The 19,783-nt window shown below is 40.9% G+C and overlaps 1 protein-coding gene across 1 annotated transcript in view; it reads right to left on the bottom strand.

Annotated features, from left to right (window-relative positions):
- The window catches only part of LOC308092678 (protein NLRC3-like), a 59,205-nt gene that overhangs the window by 24,087 nt on the left and 15,335 nt on the right, over window positions 1–19,783 (bottom strand). Inside the window, exons 2-3 of the mRNA XM_080438745.1 lie at window positions 16,271–16,432; window positions 71–178 (exon numbers count right to left, since the gene is read on the bottom strand). Of these exons, the coding sequence (XP_080294871.1) occupies window positions 71–129 (59 nt within the window). The 5' untranslated portion in view covers window positions 130–178; window positions 16,271–16,432. The remainder of the gene's footprint in view (window positions 1–70; window positions 179–16,270; window positions 16,433–19,783) is intronic.

The following is a 19,783-nucleotide window of genomic DNA, read 5'->3' as shown; positions in this document are numbered from 1 at the left end:
AACAAAAAAAATAAAAAAGAGGGGAAAAGAAAAATATGTACAAGATCACTTTATTTAATTGACCACTTACCTTTTTGTTGGTTGACTAGGATCCATACTTCTTACTGTTGTTGGTTGACTAGGATCCATGCTGCTTTCTGTGATCTTGTACTTTATAAATCACTCTGGATAACAGCGTCTGTTGAACGATAACATTGGTAATAGTTGTAATTGTAGTAATAGACTGTGGTAGAATGTAATGTAAATTGTTAGTTACAGTACCTGTCCATGTTATCTATAATATTATACCAAGATGAAGGTTTGGTGATCTGAACTTTCAGACTAGGCTTACGTTTGTTTTCCGTAAACAAAATAAAATAGAAACAAAGGAAAATAAAATATGGGCAAGAGCAGGGTAAAACATGGCAGGCTGCATAAGGCTGACCTTATAGTGCACTGTGATGTAAGCAGCAGCTGCAGCTAATGTGTGTGTGTGTGTGTGTGTGTTAAAATTAAGTATGGCAATAACTGGGTTTCCATTCAAAATATTTGTTTACATTTATATTTTTTTCCATGCAGAGAGTTGTGTGGAAACGTGGAGAGTTTTGCCATCATAGTTTCATTTTCTTAATGATTCTCTTCATCCTCCTCTGACAGTGACTGCCTTTTTTCCAGTCATGTTGTTGCACTGATGTTTTTAAGTATAGTTGTACACCTTTCAGGAGGTGAAGAGTGTCTGTTTGAGCTCGCATATTACTCACCATGGGGTATTCTTTTTTTAAGTGGCTTCAGAGAAGCTCATTGGTTGATTTGTTTTGAACATAACTGGTCATTTTAGTAATAGCATTATGTGAATATAAATTATGTTCATGAGATAAGCAGTAGGTGGCACTATTTTGCCAGTCAGATGAGATGTGTATTACTAGACATTGAGTATTATTGTCTCCGCCAGGCCGAAGGCATGGCGAGAGAGTATGTTTTACCCTCTGTCCGTCCGTGTGTGTGTGTCTGTGTGTCCTACATGTCCGTGTGTTAGCAGCTAATCTCCGGCACCGTTGGCCCGGTCGCTGCAAAACTGTGCACACACACTCCCTGGATGCCAATTCAGAACCTCTGCCTCAAATTTTTCACATGGGCCTGTTATAGCGCCACCTGGAGGCCGATTTGTGCAAAACCCATTTATTTACATTACTCCTACAGATTTTATCCAAACGTCATGCAAATCGGTACACAGTATCTCTATAGTCATGTGATCAACACGGATCTGTCCGATTTCCCATATTCCATCCTCATTGGCTAAGGTTTGCTTCCAAAATGTGCAGGATTGGTCCGTTTTGAACAAAATGCCTCAAATCATGAACGCAGCTTGCGATTTCCGTGAAATTTCAAAAACACATTCCCACTAGGCCAAGGAAGAAATGCCACCCTTTTCACATTGGCCTGTTATAGCGCCACCAGCAGGTCTAATTTAGCAAAACACATTTTTGGAACAAAATGCCTCAAATCATGAATGCAGTGTCCGACTGCCGTGAACGACCTAACAATAAATGGCCTATGGCCTATTATAGCGCCACCAGGAGGCCACAATAACGTACCTGACCTGGCGGAGACCTGTGCTCCGAGGAGCACCTTTTCTAGTTTGGCACTCTTTTTTTGTCCATGTGGCAGTACACTGATGTCCACTGGTTGAGCAGCGTTTGTGAACCATTTCTTTCAATCAGGCTCACTGGAAAGTGAGGAAAATCAAGTTACGGCCCTTGAATTAGTGGGTCGGTTCTAACCGCGTCCCATTTCTGCCGTATCTTGCCCACCTGAGCACCCAAGTTATCTCATGTGGGTTAGCTGTGCTGTGGGCACTTTCTAAAGGCTGCCCACAGTCACCTTGACATCCCCAAAAATTATGGATTTTGTCTGGACCAAACTCTCACCCGAGTTTCATAGTTGGATAGCCTACTGTTATTAACTGCAACATATGATATGAGGACAATAAGCATCACTACAGAAAAAGTGGGAGACCTTATTGAACAGCAATGCACACACACATTGTACGCTTTCAAACTCATTCATGAGTGTGAATGTGAATATAATAAAGCACAAAACATACTCCGAAAATATCCCGGTTAAACTGATTTTGATGCCAAATTAACTAATTCTGCTGGGGACCCCTCAAGGACTTAGGGTCCCCAGACCACACTTTGAGAACCACTGAGCTAGAGTAAGCAATGCAAGCAGTTCTGTGAGTTATAACGCACATATTTATATATATGTGTGTGTGTGTGTGTGGGGGGGGGGGGGGGAGGAGGAGTTACCAAAAAGCCTAGATTGAAAAATGTCTTGTTGAATTTTATAATATAGATTGCAGTGACTGACAGTTTCAAACCTGCATTTACACATGTGCACAGTTTGTTTGATATCAAACACAGGCCATGCGTCAACAACCACTGGATACATGCCAGATTTTAGAAAAGCATCAGTTCTGCATTTATTTTTCTATACTCAATCTAGAGCCTAAAGTGCCCGCCTTATTTGCTTTATTTTATCTGGAAAATACATTCACAAATGCAAGTGGACTATAAATAAACCACATCCTAAACGCAACTTGAACCAACAACAAAGTAGCACAGCCAACTTTTCTTGCTGAAGTCATGTGATTTACTGTGAGAGAGAGAGAGAGAGAGAGAGAGAGAGAGAGAGAGAGAGAGAGAGAGAGAGAGCAAGAGAGACAGAGAGAGAGAGAGAGAGAGAGAGAGAGAGAGAGAGAAGAGAGAGAGAGAGAGAGAGAGAGAGAGAGAGAGAGAGAGAGAGAGAGAGAGAGAGAGAGAGAGAGAGAGAGAGGGGGGGGAGTAGTGAGGGACAGAGGGACGAGGAGGGGTTAGACGGGACCTAGAGGAAGAGAAAGAGAGCAATTGAGGGAGGGTTAATCCATAGAAAAAGAAAGTCTTCGAGTTGCAAGAAGTACCTAAAAGTACCTCGGCAAGGCAATGCATTCATTTGTTTTATCCTTTAGGCTACTTCATTCTGTTCTTCGCTTCACCATTTTTAGGCGGTGAAACCGCCCCTATATGTGAGGTTTGGACATCGACATTCGCTGCACTGTGATTGGCCACCATTGTACCCCCCCCCCACCCATTGCACCCCCCCCAACCCTGCGCTGTGATTGGCCACCATTGTACCCCCCTAACCCTGCACTCTAGTCCACTTGCATTTGTGAATGTATTTTCCAGATAAAATAAAGCAAATAAGGCGGGCACTTTAGGCTCTAGATTGAGTATAGAAAAATAAATGCAGAACTGATGCTTTTCTAAAAAAAACACATTTATGTTTTTGTTCAAGTTAGGGGTGTACAATGGTTGGTCCACAATATTACTTTTCTTTAAGTGAACTTCCATCACTGTGATGACCACTGTGACCACACCGCCCACTTCACACTGGGTGTGATTTTTGTTTTCTTTTTCAAGAATGACAAATGTTTTGAACTGTTCCTAATTTAGCTGGGGAACCCTGGAACCCCCTCAAGGACCGATTGAGAACCACTCTTCTAGTACATTATAATAAACCATTTCCACTTACCCTACATTAACCTCTATCCATTCGTCATCACAAAACAAAATGGAGTCAGGACTGTTCATTTCACTGTGCTGCTCAGTCGTATCAAAATGGTTCACTGTGCCTCTATTGTACTTCTGTACAATAGACACACACACACACACACACACACACACACACACAAACACACAATTAAAATCAACAGCATATTAATCACATTAAACCACAAATAAAATGCAAATAATGCGCAGCAAAAATAGCCGATCTACAAGCTCAAAAACGTTGCATTACACCATGCGTTTAAGCTTGTAGATTGGCTATTTTCAGTGTTATTTTCTATCAAGGAGCCTCTAAACAATGCAGTTGGGTATAATGTAGGCTGTGATGACTGCTTCTTCTTTCAGCTAGAGGAGAAAAAGGTACATAAAGGTTACAGTAGCCCAGATAAGCTGCCTGACTCACAACCTACTGAGGGACTTTCCACTCTACAATCCTGTCAAACTGTCATCTGCACTGCAACAGGATGTGGTCTATATATGTTTCAGTTGTTATCTTATTATTCTCATATGCACATCATCTAGAGCAGTGGTTCTCAAACTTATAAGGACCCACACATTAAAATGCATTCAAGTGGACCCCCATCTGAAAATATTGTGTGGCAAATCTCAAACGTTTTTGAGATTTTTTTGAAAATAGCTGACATGTCAGCTTGTAGATCTGCTATTTTCAAATTGCCGATATATAGATTTAAAGTGGTTAAACTGATTATGATGTGATTAACTAATTCTGCGGGGGACCCCCAAGAACCCCTCAAGGACACCTGGTGGTCCCCAGAGCCCACTTCGAGAACCACTGAGCTTTAGTAAGCCATCCAGATGCTCTGTCAGTTATAACACACACATATTTATTTGACTTTTATAGCAATATATTGTTTTTATGATAAAACAACATTCTTCCACATATCTAAGTAGAGCCCTACACATTAATGATGGTCATGGAGGCTCATTTCTTCATGCCAATATGTAATCCTTGTCAATATAATTAATTTATTAAACTGTGAGCTTGTAGCATTTGGGCATAATGTCGGCTGCAATGACCGTGACAGTTTAAAACCTGCACTTTACACGTGTGCACAGACCTGTAATGACAGCTCTCCCTGCTTCAAAGCCAGTGCATATATGAAAAAAAAGCACCTTACCCAAAAAAAATTGGAACAAAAGGTTTCTCAACTGTTTTCTGTAGTATGTGGTGTCCTGAATAACATACTAAAAGTCTACCAAAGTTTGATCACTGGAAAGGTGTTATTTTCAAGATGGCGTCCACGATGCCCAAAAAAATCATTAAAACAGCCTAAAGGTCCTTACACACCGGGGCGATTTTTTCGTGCGAATAATACGTTTTTTTTTAAAACCTTATAAAGTCAATGCAAGCGTACATGGCGCGAAAAAGCGGAAAAGCGAAGCGAAAAAGCGTCTTTTAATTATTCGGAACGAGTCCGAATTTTGCGTATATTCGCCACATTCGCCGGTGTGTAAGGACCTTAACTCCTTCATTATTTATCCTAGACAAGTACTTTTTGTGTCTAACCGTATGTTTTTGGGGCCTAGGAATCCATTGGACTTGTCCAAATTGCAGAGATACAATTAGATAATTGTGAATTCCAATATTTAGTTTGTGACTCTATTAAAACCCTTTGAAATGGTCTCCCATTTCAAGTTAACTAGTACAACAATGCCATGCAGGAATTCAATGATCTCATCTACACGACCAGTGAGCAACACAGAGAATCCACAGATTCCAGGATGAAACGAGATCACGCTGACCAGGAAAAGATCAAAGAAAAACGTGGCACTTTTAAACCATTCTCTCTAGACCCATCTCTGAGAAACATTGTGACTGGTGTAGTCGCCAAAGAAGACGTGAATATTCATGAGTTTGAGACTGTTGGGAATGAGTTCATTGAAAAAATTTTGGAAAGCCCATTTTTGGGATCTCATTCAAACGCAAAGACCGGGCAAAAACCCTTGCAGATGAGTCTAGCATCAAAGTTACCAAAGACCGAACCATTGATCCTGCTCTGTTGTTCCAACGATTTCTGATTATGTCAAAAACCGGAGACCTTTCACTGGAAGATGTAATGACCTATGAGCTCAGCCCATTCCCTGCAGCCCTGTTTGAAGCCAAATAAATATTCCGTAAGGCTGACAAACCCCAACTAGCTCAGGCAGTGACTGAACTGTCAAGCGAGGAATCAAAGAAAACTATACTGGATTCTATCCCACCAACTGAACAGTATGTCCTTGATGGTGGCTCCCTGATTCATCGCTTGCCATGGAAAATGGGTGACAGTTATGGTGTCATTGCACAGTCCTATGCTGACTTTACCATACACCAATATGGTGAATGGGTTTCTGCTCCCAAATCTGCTCCCAAATCAAGCAAAAAATGTGGTAGAGGACCTTGGGAGCAAGGCAATGGCAGTTAATGGCACTTTCATCTTTGCGCTACAAACTTCTTAGCAAGAAAATTGTGTCTGCCAAATCATTTGTCAACCCAGAACATCTCCCTCCAACAGAGTCTAACAGAGACTAAGGGCCCTATTCACGGGGGAATTTGAACAAACCACTAATTAGGGATTTCGGACTAGGCAAGAGGCGTTTCCCCGCAAAATTCGGTATTCTATGGCACCCCCCTCACCCGCCAAACACCTGAGCTACCCGTTACATTATGCATAGGTGTGGTTTGGGCGTTACAATGATAAAACCAATCACCGTGCCAGAAGCCATTGCCTTTAAGAGAAGACTGCGCTAGCCGTCATCCCGATCCAATATATGCTCTAGCCTATCTACCTGTCTGCACTGTTGCCTGGTCTGATTATTATAAGCCACATTGGGCTTGTTTTCCTTCTTTTTTTTTTTTTTATCCAAATACATTTTTATATTAATTTGTAGCCTATTGTGTTCACAATAAGCTTGTCATATTAGTCAGATCCCCAAGAGTATATGAAAGCCATTTAAAATAGTTATATATTCCTACACAGCTGATGCCAAATAATTAATCAACAGGGCAGCGCAACGCTAAAGTAGCCTAGGTCAAATCAATCACTGTCTTGTCATGACGCAGCAGTAGAGAGCTCCCTTTAAAGTTTAAACCATAACATGACATAAATAATGGATCTTCAGAACTTTCTTCATGTCTTTTTCACCTCAAAATAAATGTTGGATTATTTCTTCAAATGAAAGCACAGGCAGCGGCCAGAAGGTAACATTTGATGTGATTTCTCCATTGCAAAAATGATTACGGTTATTCTATGAAACATATATTTCATAGAATAACCATAATCATTTTTAAAATGGTTATGGGGCAGTGTATATATTTATATAGCCCTATTTGCTCCAAGCTGTTTTTTAAATAAAATATAGACTGTTAGGGTAGAATGACTCCTGTTCTTAACGAATTACCAAGATTTAATGATAAATAAGGCTTCTTTAGAAAAATGACTGACGGGCTGGGCTGGGTCTAATTTGTCAATTATTAGTCGAGCCGGGCTGAAATATTTAGGGGATATGAAAGCTCTAGTTAGTAGTTTGAAGTGCTCATGTGGCCTTAGAGTTGCTTCTTTTTGTTTTCATAGACCTGCGGACTGCGGTTGCTTATTTCTCTCCAAGGCTGGCAACACGGCTCATGGTCCAACGCACAAAGCCATTGTAGTGTCTGTGTGCACTTGACGGGTGATTTTATAAACCAGCGGGTGCTTCTAGAATCCACTATCCCCCGTCCCCAAGCCGTACCCATGTGTGTCTGTAGAATTGCAATGTGGGGGATATAGCAACAACACGCCCACGGGCACACCTCCACGCGCAAATAACGGCGTCGGCATAATGGTGACGGGTAGAGCTGGTGCTAGAATAACCTATTGGGGCGGCGCAGCTCCATTATCAGGTTAAGGGTAGCGTTGCGGCTGGGAAAACTGGCACAGAATAGAGCGGTATATATCACTGCCAAAGAGTTTATTACCAGATCATGGTGTGGACTGAAATGGAGAGTGACATGAATCCGGTGGATTGGGGATGGAGATTGGAGGACAATCACTTTGTGCCAGTTATGACCAATAAAACTGCTGCCCCAGAAAGCCTCCTGCATATGGTCTACTGTAATTGCAAAACTGCTTGCCAAACATAACGGTGTAGTAGCAGACAATACGGACTGCCATGTATGCCTGCTTGTGAACCATGTCAAGTCGAGAATTGTGAGAATCCGCCAGGAAGAGTGTGATAACTCATTGTGTGATAACTCATTGTAAATCTGGTGTGGATCCAAGAAAAAGAGAAAAGAAAAGAAAAATACAAACAAATATAAAAAAAAATACAAAAAATACAAAAACAATATCTATACTACAATCCGCAGACTGGCTGAAAGCGGGAAAAACATCAGTCACCGGTGTCAGTTGCATGTTAGGTTTCGCTTTTGGTTTGCATGATGCAGTTAGGTTTCGCTTTCGGTTTGCATGCTGCAGTTAGGTTTCGCTTTCGTTTTGCGCTTTGTACAGTACAGTACAGTACAGTACAGTACAGTACAGTACAGTACAGTACAGTACAGTACAGTACAGTACAGTACAGTACAGACCGTACAGTACAGTACAGTACAGTACAGTACAGACCGTACAGTACAGTACAGTACAGACCGTACAGTACAGTACAGTACAGTACAGTACAGTACAGTACAGTACAGTACAGTACAGACTGTACAGTACAGTACAGTACAGTACAGTACAGTACAGACCGTACAGTACAGTACAGTACAGTACAGTACAGTACAGTACAGTACAGTACAGTACAGACCGTACAGTACAGTACAGTACAGTACAGTACAGTACAGACCGTACAGTACAGTACAGTACAGACCGTACAGTACAGTACAGTACAGTACAGTACAGTACAGACCGTACAGTACAGTACAGTACAGTACAGTACAGTACAGTACAGTACAGTACTTTTTGTTTTTATCCCATGATTTTGTACCCCCAAACGACATTTTCTTTGGGGGGGTTAGGGGGGGGGGGTTAGGGGGGGTACTAGAATTCTGCCCGCGTAGCGGGCAGAACTTCTAGTAAAATACAAAAGCATGAAAGAAAAAAGTTTTTAAAAAAATAGGGTTTAGCGGTACTGAGCCTTCACGTGGCGGCCCTGTTTTGACTAATTTCACAGTACCACGCAGTAATAATGCATTTATTCCCAAAATAAATTGTTGAAAGCTTCAACAGAATTTGAATTATAAGTAAAATCACCAATGCTGGGCATTATGTCACGTGGAAAAGGAGAAATGTCCTGTTATATTGGACTAGTTTCTTAATTCTTTACATAAATACCCTTATAACCAATTTTTTAATACATAATTGTACTTATCAATACATAATTGTACTTATAATCACTTCACTATAATTTATATAAGCTAATTGGATTCCTAGATCACCAAAACATAGGGTTAGACACCAAAATTACTTGCCTAGGATGAATAATGGAGGAGTAATGGTCTTTTAAGGAACTGGCGGTGGCCATCTTGAAAATTTTACATTTCTAGTGGTCCGATTTTGGTAGACTTTTGATATGTTATTAAGTACACCTGATACTACAATAAACCATTGAGAAACCTTTTGTTCCAATTTTTTTTGGGTCAAACCATATCTGCACCCGCCTATTGGAGGGAGAGAAAGAGAGCGAGTGGGGAGAGTGCTCCTTCAGTTAGTTAGAAAGTGCAAGAAGTGCCTAAATAGGCAAGCCAATGTTCTTTAGTTTTTTCCTTTACGTCATTTTTGTATTCTTACTACCTTGCTGAACCACAGTTCTAGTATATGCATTATAATAAACCACTTGCCCTATATTAAATACATTGGTCCTCCAGAGTCTGGACTGTTCGTGTCACTGTGTTGCTCATTCATACCAAAATGGACGACATTGTCTCACTATGCACATCGTCACCATACTCACTTAAAAATGTAGTAAAATAAATATATAATAACTTCCCTACAGGCAACCACTGTAGGGAAGTAACAACGGGAGTCATCTCCTTGGCTATGGGATGATAACTACGCTGCCCTGCACCTCTTTGGTTTGTTTATTGTGGGATCGCTAAAGCGATCACACTAATGTTATTGCCACTATTTATTGTGGGATCGCTAAAGCGATCACGCTAATTTTATTGCCACTATTTGTGGGATCGCTAAAGCGATCACACTAATGTTATCTTCACTATTTGTGGGATCGCTAAAGCGATCACACTAATGTTATTGCCACTCTTTCTATACTATACTTCCCCCCATTTTTCGGCCCCTAACTAGTCCTTCATACTTTTAGCTACAAACTCCGTTCCAACTCTTCAACGTTCGGCCTACTCAGGACATGTCGGCTACCATTAGAATTTTTGAAATAATTTGTACTTTTAGAGATATTTCACTTTTTACTGCTAAAAAAATCCCATTCATTTCAATGGGGAAATTCATACTTTTAGCTAGAAACTCAGTTCCAACTCTATAACGTTCAGCCTACTTAGGACATATTGGCTACCATTTGAATTTTTGAAATTATTTGTACTTTTAGAGATATTTCACTTTTTACTGCTAAAACAATCCCATTCATTTCAATGGAGAAATGCCATTTAGCCACAGTGGAGCCTAGCAACTGTTTATTATACCCTAACAACACCATATTAGAGCCTAGCAACCACCTATTATACCCTAGAAACCGCCTATTAGACCCTAGCAACCACCGTTTACCCTAGCAACCACCAGTTTCACCCTAGCAACCGCATATTAGACCATATAAACTGCATATTAGACCCTAGCAACCCCCTATTAGACCCTAGCAACCGCTTATTAGGCCCTAGCAACCACCTGTTTTACCCTAGCAACCACCTATTAGACCCTAGAAACCGCCTATTAGACCCTAGAAACCGCCTATTAGACCCTAGCTATCACTGTTTTACCCTAAAAAACTACATTTTACACTATTCAACACTGCCAACACTATCAAAACTTTTAACACTAATACTTTAACACCTTTCAAACCTTTCACACCTTTCACACCTTTCAAACCTTTCAAACCTTTCAAACCTTTAGAACTTTTAGAACCTTTAGAACCTTTAGAACCTTTAGAACCTTTAGAACCTTTAGAACCTTTCAAACCTTTCAAACCATTCAAACCTTTAGAACCTTTAGCACCTTTAGAACCATCCAAACCTTTAGAACCTTTCAAACCTTTCAAACCTTTCAAACCTTAAACCTTTCAAACCCTTCAAACCCTTCAAACCCTTAAAACCTTTCAACCTTTCAAACCTTTCAAACCTTTCAAACCTATAACACTACTAACACTATCAATACTCAATACCAGCAACATTCTTAGCGATCCCACACACACACATACACACACATACATACAGATCGCTCGCTCTCTGTGTGTCTCTCTCTCTCTCTCTCTCTCTCTCTCTCTCTCTCTCTCTCTCTATCTCTGTGCAATAGTCTCAAATAAACAGCCCCCCTTCGAGCACGCTCGCTCACTCTCATTCTGTTTTATAATAATGTTTAACTTAATACAGGACTGGACGGTAACTATGCGGGGGATCTGTTTGTTGTGGTCAGGTCCACCGACCTTCCATAGCCACGGTGGCTGTAAAATGTGCTCTCATTTGCTGTAGCGTACATCTCCTCGCAAGGTGGTCGCAGCTCCTTTCATACTGTATGATATTGTCTGCTGTCCTGTCTGGGACACAGCTGAATATCTAACGAGATAGATATTTGAAAACGGTCGGAAAGCCATCGCAGAGCGGATGATCGCGTCCAGATCGTCTCGCAGAGCCCTTCACACTCAGCGATCAAAGGCCGATCTGCGTCAGATCGGGAGGTTTTGTCGGCGAGCGCCAAAAAAAGCCGCGGACAGCAAAACCGGACCAAATATCCTGCAGTGTGTACCTGCCTTAACCCTATCTTACACATCACCAAATGGCAGACGACGCCGGTGGTAGAGGAGTTTTTTTAGAGGAGGTTTTCGTTGAGGTTTTGAAGCCCTGTGCCTGGGCCCCACAGACCCGTTCAGGCATGCAACGTCTTGTCCATTAAAAAGTTATTCAACATGTTGTCAAAACAAATAAATATGTAATACTTTTAAGGGAGGTTACAGCAAGCACCCTGACTTTCATGTGCATAACATTCAAATGCATATTCTTACAAAAGAGCTACGATTCTCACTTCCATTCAACAGTGATTATTTAAACCATAATGGAAGTAATGGACTAATTCAGAATTTAACATGAATTACCGTGTAACACTACAAAGAATATAATCATGTTTTCAATCTAGAGGTAAATAGGACCCCAATGGTACGATGCTGCATTAATTATAGATACACCAGCTAACAGAAAACATGAATAGGTTTGGCTTAGAATTGTGAATGTTTATTACAGTACCTCTCCATGTTGATGATAATCTGGCACCAAGCTGAAGGTTTGTTCTCTATCTGACAGAAAGACACGCGGAATTTTCCACTCTACCAATAAATCATGTGACTGTCATCTGCAACAGGATGTGGTCTATGTTATGTTTCAGTTCTGCATAATATGTGAGCTTATTATTCTCATATGCATTAGCTATAGCAGTGGTTCTCAAACTTATACGGAAATGAATAAATTAATATGAATTTGGAATTTGGCTCCACTTTACCCCCCATATGACATTATGCTGTGGCATGGAGTCGGCCCCCATACAGGATTTGGTTTGTTAAAATGTTAAAAAAAAATATTGCAAATTTTTCACTACTCCCTGACCTGCCAGACACTTTAAGAAGAAGGAATGTTCTTCCCCTTTAAGAAGTATTTGTGGGTGATTTTTACACTCTTGGAACTTGGAAATGAAGGAAGGGAAACGTTCGACACCAGGCATGTGCCATTGCTATAATATAGCAATGGCACATGCCGTATCTACTTGACCACCCGAGTGTCAGAGGAACCCAGCAAAGCCACAGAGGTGGTGGGAGGACAATTCTTGCTACATGTTTATTTGCAACAGCAAATAAGGAGAACTGAAAATCATAATAAGCATACTGTAGTTCTCCTTTCCAGTATGAGGACACGGTCACGTGCATCAGAAGTGTGGCACACAACTCATCACACACACACACGCACACGCACACGCACACGCGCACACACACACACACACACACACACACACACACACACACACACACACACACACACACACACACACACACACACACACACACACACACACACACACACACACACACACACATATATAACATATATATGGTGAAAGCATAGTTAAAGCATAGTCAAATCAAATAAAGGAGAAAACAAAGTAATAGCCTACATTGCCTTGCCAAAGAACTTCTATGCATTACCCCTCTCCCACGTACTATATTTCTCTCCCTCCAGTGGGGAATTTGACAAATCAAGCTGAGCCTGGGGTTGCCATCCCATCATAGATATAGAAACCTAGATACCTCATTGGCCTCTGCAGTTCATTGGAGCGACCTGTATCGTGGCCACCATTTAGGAGAAGGCAAGCTGTCACTCAAAGTGACTACTGGCCAATCATAGTGCTCACAGCGCGTTGACTTCAATCAGCACGTCTTTTCCGGGTCTTGTCAGAATCTAGCCAAGCCTTCTAATGCAGTGGTTCTCATCCAGTGGCCCGGGGACCACCAGTGGTCCTTGAGGGGGTTCCAGGTGGTCCTCAGCTAAATGATGGAGAGTTGATAACCAAATGGACCCTTCTAGATCTTTAACTCTTGAGTATAAAATGTTACACTCTCAAGAGTTAAATTATTGTTAAATATCTACATTACATACCTTACAAGCGGTGTTGGGTGCGTTACTTTAAAAAAGTAATTAGTTATAGTTACTAGTTACTTCTCCAAAAAAAGTGACTGAGTTAGTAAGTGAATTACTCTATTGTAAAAGTAAATAGTTACTAGGAAAAGTAACTATTTGCGTGAAAAAGTTGTAATATGTCAAAGAATTTGGATTGTTTTTGGGAGCAGGTTTCACAAGCCAGGTGCATAGAGTAGAAAAGCATAGACAGGTACTTACTACTTACACATAATAACCTTTGCCATGAGGGAGAAATAAACTTCAATATATGTATTGCACTTCATTATAATATTTATTGCACCTCAACGCACAGATGACGCAGGTAGATAACAACAGTAAAACAGGTGTAATTGCCTACACCAGTGGTTCTCAAACTTTTTGAAAGTCCAGTTTTTAAGTCTCAATATGTTGAAATACGTTTTTTTTTTTAAAGTAACCTATTTTCCATTCAGTGACAGTTGTGACAAGACAATTAACTGGTATGGTACTGGTAGACAATACTGTAGCCTACTTCAAGTATTTTCTTTGAGCAGAAGTAAACAGTTAAACAACAACAAGTGCTTTTAACACTAGTGTGAATTAAAGACACAAACTGGCTGTCACACACACACACACACACACACACACACACACACACACACACACACACACACACACACACACACACACACACACACACACACACACACACACACACACACACTAAATTGGAGTTGCTTTGGACAGACGTGGACAAACGCTTCCCCCCGGCACACAACGTGCACTTCACGTGTACATTCTTTCCTTTCCTTTCAATAAAGGTAAAGTAGTGCTTGTACCGCCAATTTGTGAAAGCCATCTTGTCAGAGATATAAAGATATAAAGATATAAATACCAAGGATTCAGTCAGTGATGTTATGTCACTGCTTAAACAGCGTTGAGTCCGTGTTACTTCCTGGTTGCGTAACAGCAAAAAGTAAGAGACATCACTGTCGTATCCTTGGTATTTTTTCTAACCGTGTCATGGTTGCAGCAGGAGCAGCAGCCCCAGCCTGTAGTAGCGATGCGCTCACACACACACAGACACACACACTGTCAGCCGGCCCGTGGTAACAGAAAGCTTGGGGACGCTTGACATAGTAACGGAGCACATATCATTGTCAGTAACGGTAACGGTGTTGTCACGATGGAAATTGTAATTAATTAGATTACTTGTTACTGAAAAAAATAACGGCGTTAGGTAACGCCGTTTATTTAAACGCCGTTATGCCCAACACTGCTTACAAGTCTCCACAATTCCGAGTGTGGAGTTTGCCAAGTTCCAACTAACTAGTTGCTGCACGGCTGCCTCTTAAAGGGCTAAGAGCTGGGTTACGAAAATACCCGCCCCCACCTGCCTCTGCATTGGCCTACCAAACGTCCACTTGCACACGGAAGCTTGCCTTCTCCAAAATGGCACCCGAAATAATTCAGAGCCGGAAGAGGCTACTTTTATTTATCTATCTATCTATCTATCTATCTATCTATCTATCTATCTATCTATCTATCTATCTATCTATCTATCTATCTATCTATCTATCTATCTATCTATCTATCTATCTAAGTTGTTTTCAGTTTGTTTTACATTCTGACCTCTGATCAAGTCAAGTCAAGTCAAGTCAAGTCAAGTCAAGTCAAGTCAAGTCAAGTCACCTTTATTTATATAGCACATTTTAAAACAACAGAAGTTGACCAAAAGTGCTTTACATTCACAATAGCATAACCTAATATAATACAGCATAGTAAAAGAAACATATAAGCAATACCTCAAACAAAAACACCAAATATAGGAGAACATGAAAGTAATACAAAAAGAAAACATACATTCAATATATTCAATGGCCATAGGTTAATTGCCCTCAGACTGAGCTGAAGGCAATGGAAATGAGGTGGGTTTTTATGGTGGATTTGAACCTTTCAATGGTGGAGCTGGACTTAATGTGCAGTGGGAGATTATTCCAGAGTGTGGGCGCAATAACAGAAAATGCCCTGAGGGTAGGAGGTGCAGAAACCAGATCAGAAATATACTGTGGCGCGAGGCCATTTAAGGCTTTAAAAACAAAAAGTCACATTTTTAAATCAATGCGATGTTTCACTGGTAACTAGTGCAGTTGGGCCAGAACCGGGGTAATGTGCTCTGCTCTCGCATCCTAGTTCCAGTCAGGAGTCTGGCAGCTGAGTTTTGGACCATCTGCAGACGGGAGAGAGTAGACTGAGCCAGCCCATGGTACAGGTATAAAGAGTTACAGTAGTCTAACCGAGAGGTAATAAAAGCATGGATGACTGTTTCCAGGTCCCTATGAGTTAAAATGGGCTTCAATTTGGCTATGGTTCGTAACTGATAAAAACTACTGCTCACTACACTCGAAATTTGTTTATTAAAATTCAAGGAGGAGTCCAAAATAAAAAAATGTTTTTACAGTGGTGTGCACATTTGCAGAGAGGGGGCCAAGAGCGCTTTTTAGGCCAGTGACGGACTGTTGCGGGCCAAAGATAATAACTTTCATTTTATTTTGGTTGAGCTGGAGAAAATGTGTAGCCATCCAGCCTTTGATGTCATCAAGGCAATTAAAAACTCTATTTAAGGAGGATGTGTCATTTGGTGTGACTAGGAGATAAAATTGTGTATCGTCGCCATAGCAGTGGTAGGGGATGTCATGTTTCTTAAAAATGGAGCCAAGTGGGAGCATGTATAAGGAGAAAAGAAGGGTCCCTAGTATTGACCCTTGGGGGACACCACAAGTGATAGGGGCTGAGGAAGATGTGTAGGTAGTGCAAGTGTAACATTAAAAGTTCTGTTTTGTAAATAGGAAGTAAACCAATTTAAAACAGTGCTCTTAAAACCAACCTCATTTTCCAGGTGTTTTAAAATAATATTGTGGTCGATAGCGTCAAAGGCTGATCTGTAGAGTGGTGTCCATCTTTGAAGTCAATCTGTCCATCCTTGGACTTGTCACTCTTCATGGAGACACAGCTGGGTACAGGAGACTCTGGTCTCTGCTGATGAACCCTGAAAGAATGATAACCAAGATGAAATGTTATTAAATTATTCATATATTTTTTTTAAATGTATTTTTCAATTAACTTTGCTTTCTTTTTTTTTGGTGACATGATGGCCTTAACTTTTATTCATTTCAAAGGTGTTGCTGTTGTTTACAACATGTGTACATTTAATCTAAAAATAGATTAGCAATACTGTGAATTCCCCCAATTAATTACAAATTCTATTATATTACAAAAGTAAAAAAATATGTGTGGGAGCCCTTACAGGCTCTTCCTCGGGTGTTCAATTCAATTCGATCTTTATTTCAGACTGAAAGTCTATATAAAGAAAAAAGACAAACAATAAAAACATAAAAGCAGTCATCATACAGATAGTAGGCTACACATAAGATATTTATGAATCCTGCCAGGATGATAGGCAGTAGGGGACAATTTATTTATTTATTTATGCAAATACACAAACACACACGCACACACAGAGAATGTGGAGCGGCGGAAGCATAATTATCCACAGAACGGGAGCACCGAATTAAAGTAGTTCGTAGCTAGGCTACTATTAGTAAAAATACTATGGTTAGTGAAACACATGGCTTTATGTTATATGTTAGTAAATGACAAATGGTGAATCATATTTGGCTAAGCAGAGCAGAGCAATGAAGAGCATGTCTGTCCCCCCACACACACGTGTAAAGTAAAGGCGCCCGCGGCACACACACTCACACACGCGCACACGCGCACGCACACACACACACGCACACGCTCGCGCACACACACAGGCAAGGCAACATCTCTCTCTCTCTCTCTCTCTCTCTCTCTCTCTCTCTCTCTCTCTGTCTGTGTCGCCTAGCGCTTCCTGGTTCTCTCTCTCTCTCTCTCTCTGTCTGTCACCCAGCACTTCCTGGTTCTCTCTCTCTCTCTCTCTCTCTCTCTCTCTCTCTCTCTCTCTCTCTTTATGTCCTTGTCGCCCAGCACTTCCTTGTTCTCTCTCTCTGTCTCTCTCTCTGTCGTGTCTTTCAGTCTGTCTGTGTCTCTCGAAGATTTTTTTTTGCACCCCCCTACCCCTCGAAAATCGGCGATCGAAAACCCGCGAAAGTGGCCGTTTTCAATATATTTTGGCCATTATCTCACGAAAGGTCCAATCTGCTCAGTTCAAAGCTTGTTGGATGCGTGACTTAGAGGTCATTAAGCACGCAATGACACATTGTCGGGTTATTTGGGTTTTCTAGGGGAGGTGAGATCTTAGTTGGGAAGGTGACTGCCTGTCCTGCCTCAGTGGGTACGCCAATGTTTGGTCGCTTCTTTTGTACTCGTTTTCCTAGACCACACCAGCAAGCAGTTGTATCTCGCAGATGATTGGCTTTCCAAATTGTGATCATTTTGACGTTGCATACATCCCGGAAGTAAACCACAAGCTGAAATATTGCAAACACTTTATGATTATTAGAAGTGGAGACACATGTGAAGGTGGAAAAGAAAGTAGATGGTATTGTCTACTGTTGCATGGGTGATTTTTGTAGCAAGTTGGGAGAGAATTGGACCACTGCTTTGGCCGTGAGTTGTACCTAAATGTTTGGGTGCAAAAAAGAGCCCCCTCTCTGATTGTGTGGCAGGATTTGTTTAAAGGATACTTGCAATACTGTGGATTCTCCCAATTGATTGCACAATTTAATTGTAATGGACTGGTAACCGTTGGATACCGGCCTACTCGGGAACGATGCAAGTTTGAAACGATACAAATAGCCTAGGGAATGCATGGCCCACCTTGTTATGCAATACCGGTTGTCAGAGTACCCAGTGTAACCGTCTGTCTGTCTGTGTCCCTTTTGTGCCCATATGGAAAAGTCCTTGTGCAGTAGTATGTAGTGAAGTAACGTCAGTGGAGAATGTCTTAAGGACTAAGTAATCAAATGGCAGGTGTCTGGAATTCGACAGGTGTGGGGAATTTCTAAAGGCTGCACACAATCACCTTGACTGAGGAAAATACATCCCCCAAAATTATGGATTTTATCTGGGTCACAGTCTCACCCGAGTTTCTAAGTTGGATACAGTTTAAAATGGGGAGAAAAAGTGGTAAAGAACAAATAAACAAAGAAAAACAAAAAAGTGATGTAGCTTCTACTTATAATATACTTATAATACAACTTATAATACCACGTGTAGCCTAATAATATTGTTTATAATTTCTAAAAATAGTCGACAATATCACAATGCATCACATTATAGATCAGGTTGTAGATCGCCAATTTTCACCATGTGACACCGTCATACGATGACTAAAATATATGGTTGAATAAAGATGTTATAAATAAATGGGAGTTTACAGCAAACAATCTGTATTTGACACAACCTACTGAGGGACTTTGCACTCAGCAAATACAGTAAGTCATGTGCACTGTCGTCTTCAACAGGATGTGGTCTTGGTCTATGTTAAGTTTCTGTTCTGCATAATATGTGAGCTTGTTATGTACATCAGCTATAGCAGCAGTTCTCAAACGTATAAGGACCCCCAAATTAATATGTATTTGGCCGTGGACCCCCGTCTGAAAATATTTTGTGGCATGGACCCCCATACAAGATGTGTGATGTTAAAATGTTTCCTAAACATTCCAATTTGTTTTCGAGATGTTTTGAAAATAGCAGATCTACAAGCTGACAACATGTTGTCAGCTTGTAGATCTGCTATTTTCAAATAGCATATAGGTTGTTTGTGGAGGGGGGAGGGGGGGATGAGTTACCAGGGCCCAATGGAGCGGGCCCTCAAAAGGGCTGGATTGAAAAGTTTCGTGTTGAATTGTCTTTATTTTTATTTATTTTTCTAATTAGTGTCATAACTAAATTAACATTAGCTGAATGAAATTGAAAGAGACTGAACTTTGTATCGAAAACTTTAATAAATGAGGCTCTCTGTTATTATTTTCTGTTGAGGAACATCTAAACAACACAACGAGGCATAATGTAAGCTGCAATGACTGTGACAGGTTAAAACCTGTATTTACACGTGCACATATGTTGTTTGATATGAAACACAGGCCATGCGTCACAACCACTGGATAAATGCCAGATTTTAGAAACGCATCAGTCCTGCATTTATTTTTTTATTTTTAAAAGCTAGAGCCTAAAGTGCCTGCCTACCACCGCAGAGGTTGTGGGTTCGAATTCACAGTGGTGCATCTGACACAATTCAGGGGAGGGAAGCTGGGCAGGAAGGGTGATATTTGTCACTGCGTATACTCCCATACAGGCTGGGGCGGCACCCGACAGCAGGGAGAGTTGGGGGCCTCTCGGTGGGGGCTCTTCACTGGCAGGTAAGTAAGTAAGTAAGTAGGATATAACAGCAGTGACAACACACAAATGTGTG

This window comes from Gymnoscopelus braueri, assembly GCF_963280865.1.
Source record: "Gymnoscopelus braueri genome assembly, chromosome: 9".
Classification (NCBI taxonomy): Eukaryota; Metazoa; Chordata; class Actinopteri; order Myctophiformes; family Myctophidae; genus Gymnoscopelus; species Gymnoscopelus braueri.
This window is presented reverse-complemented; position numbering and strand designations above follow the sequence as displayed.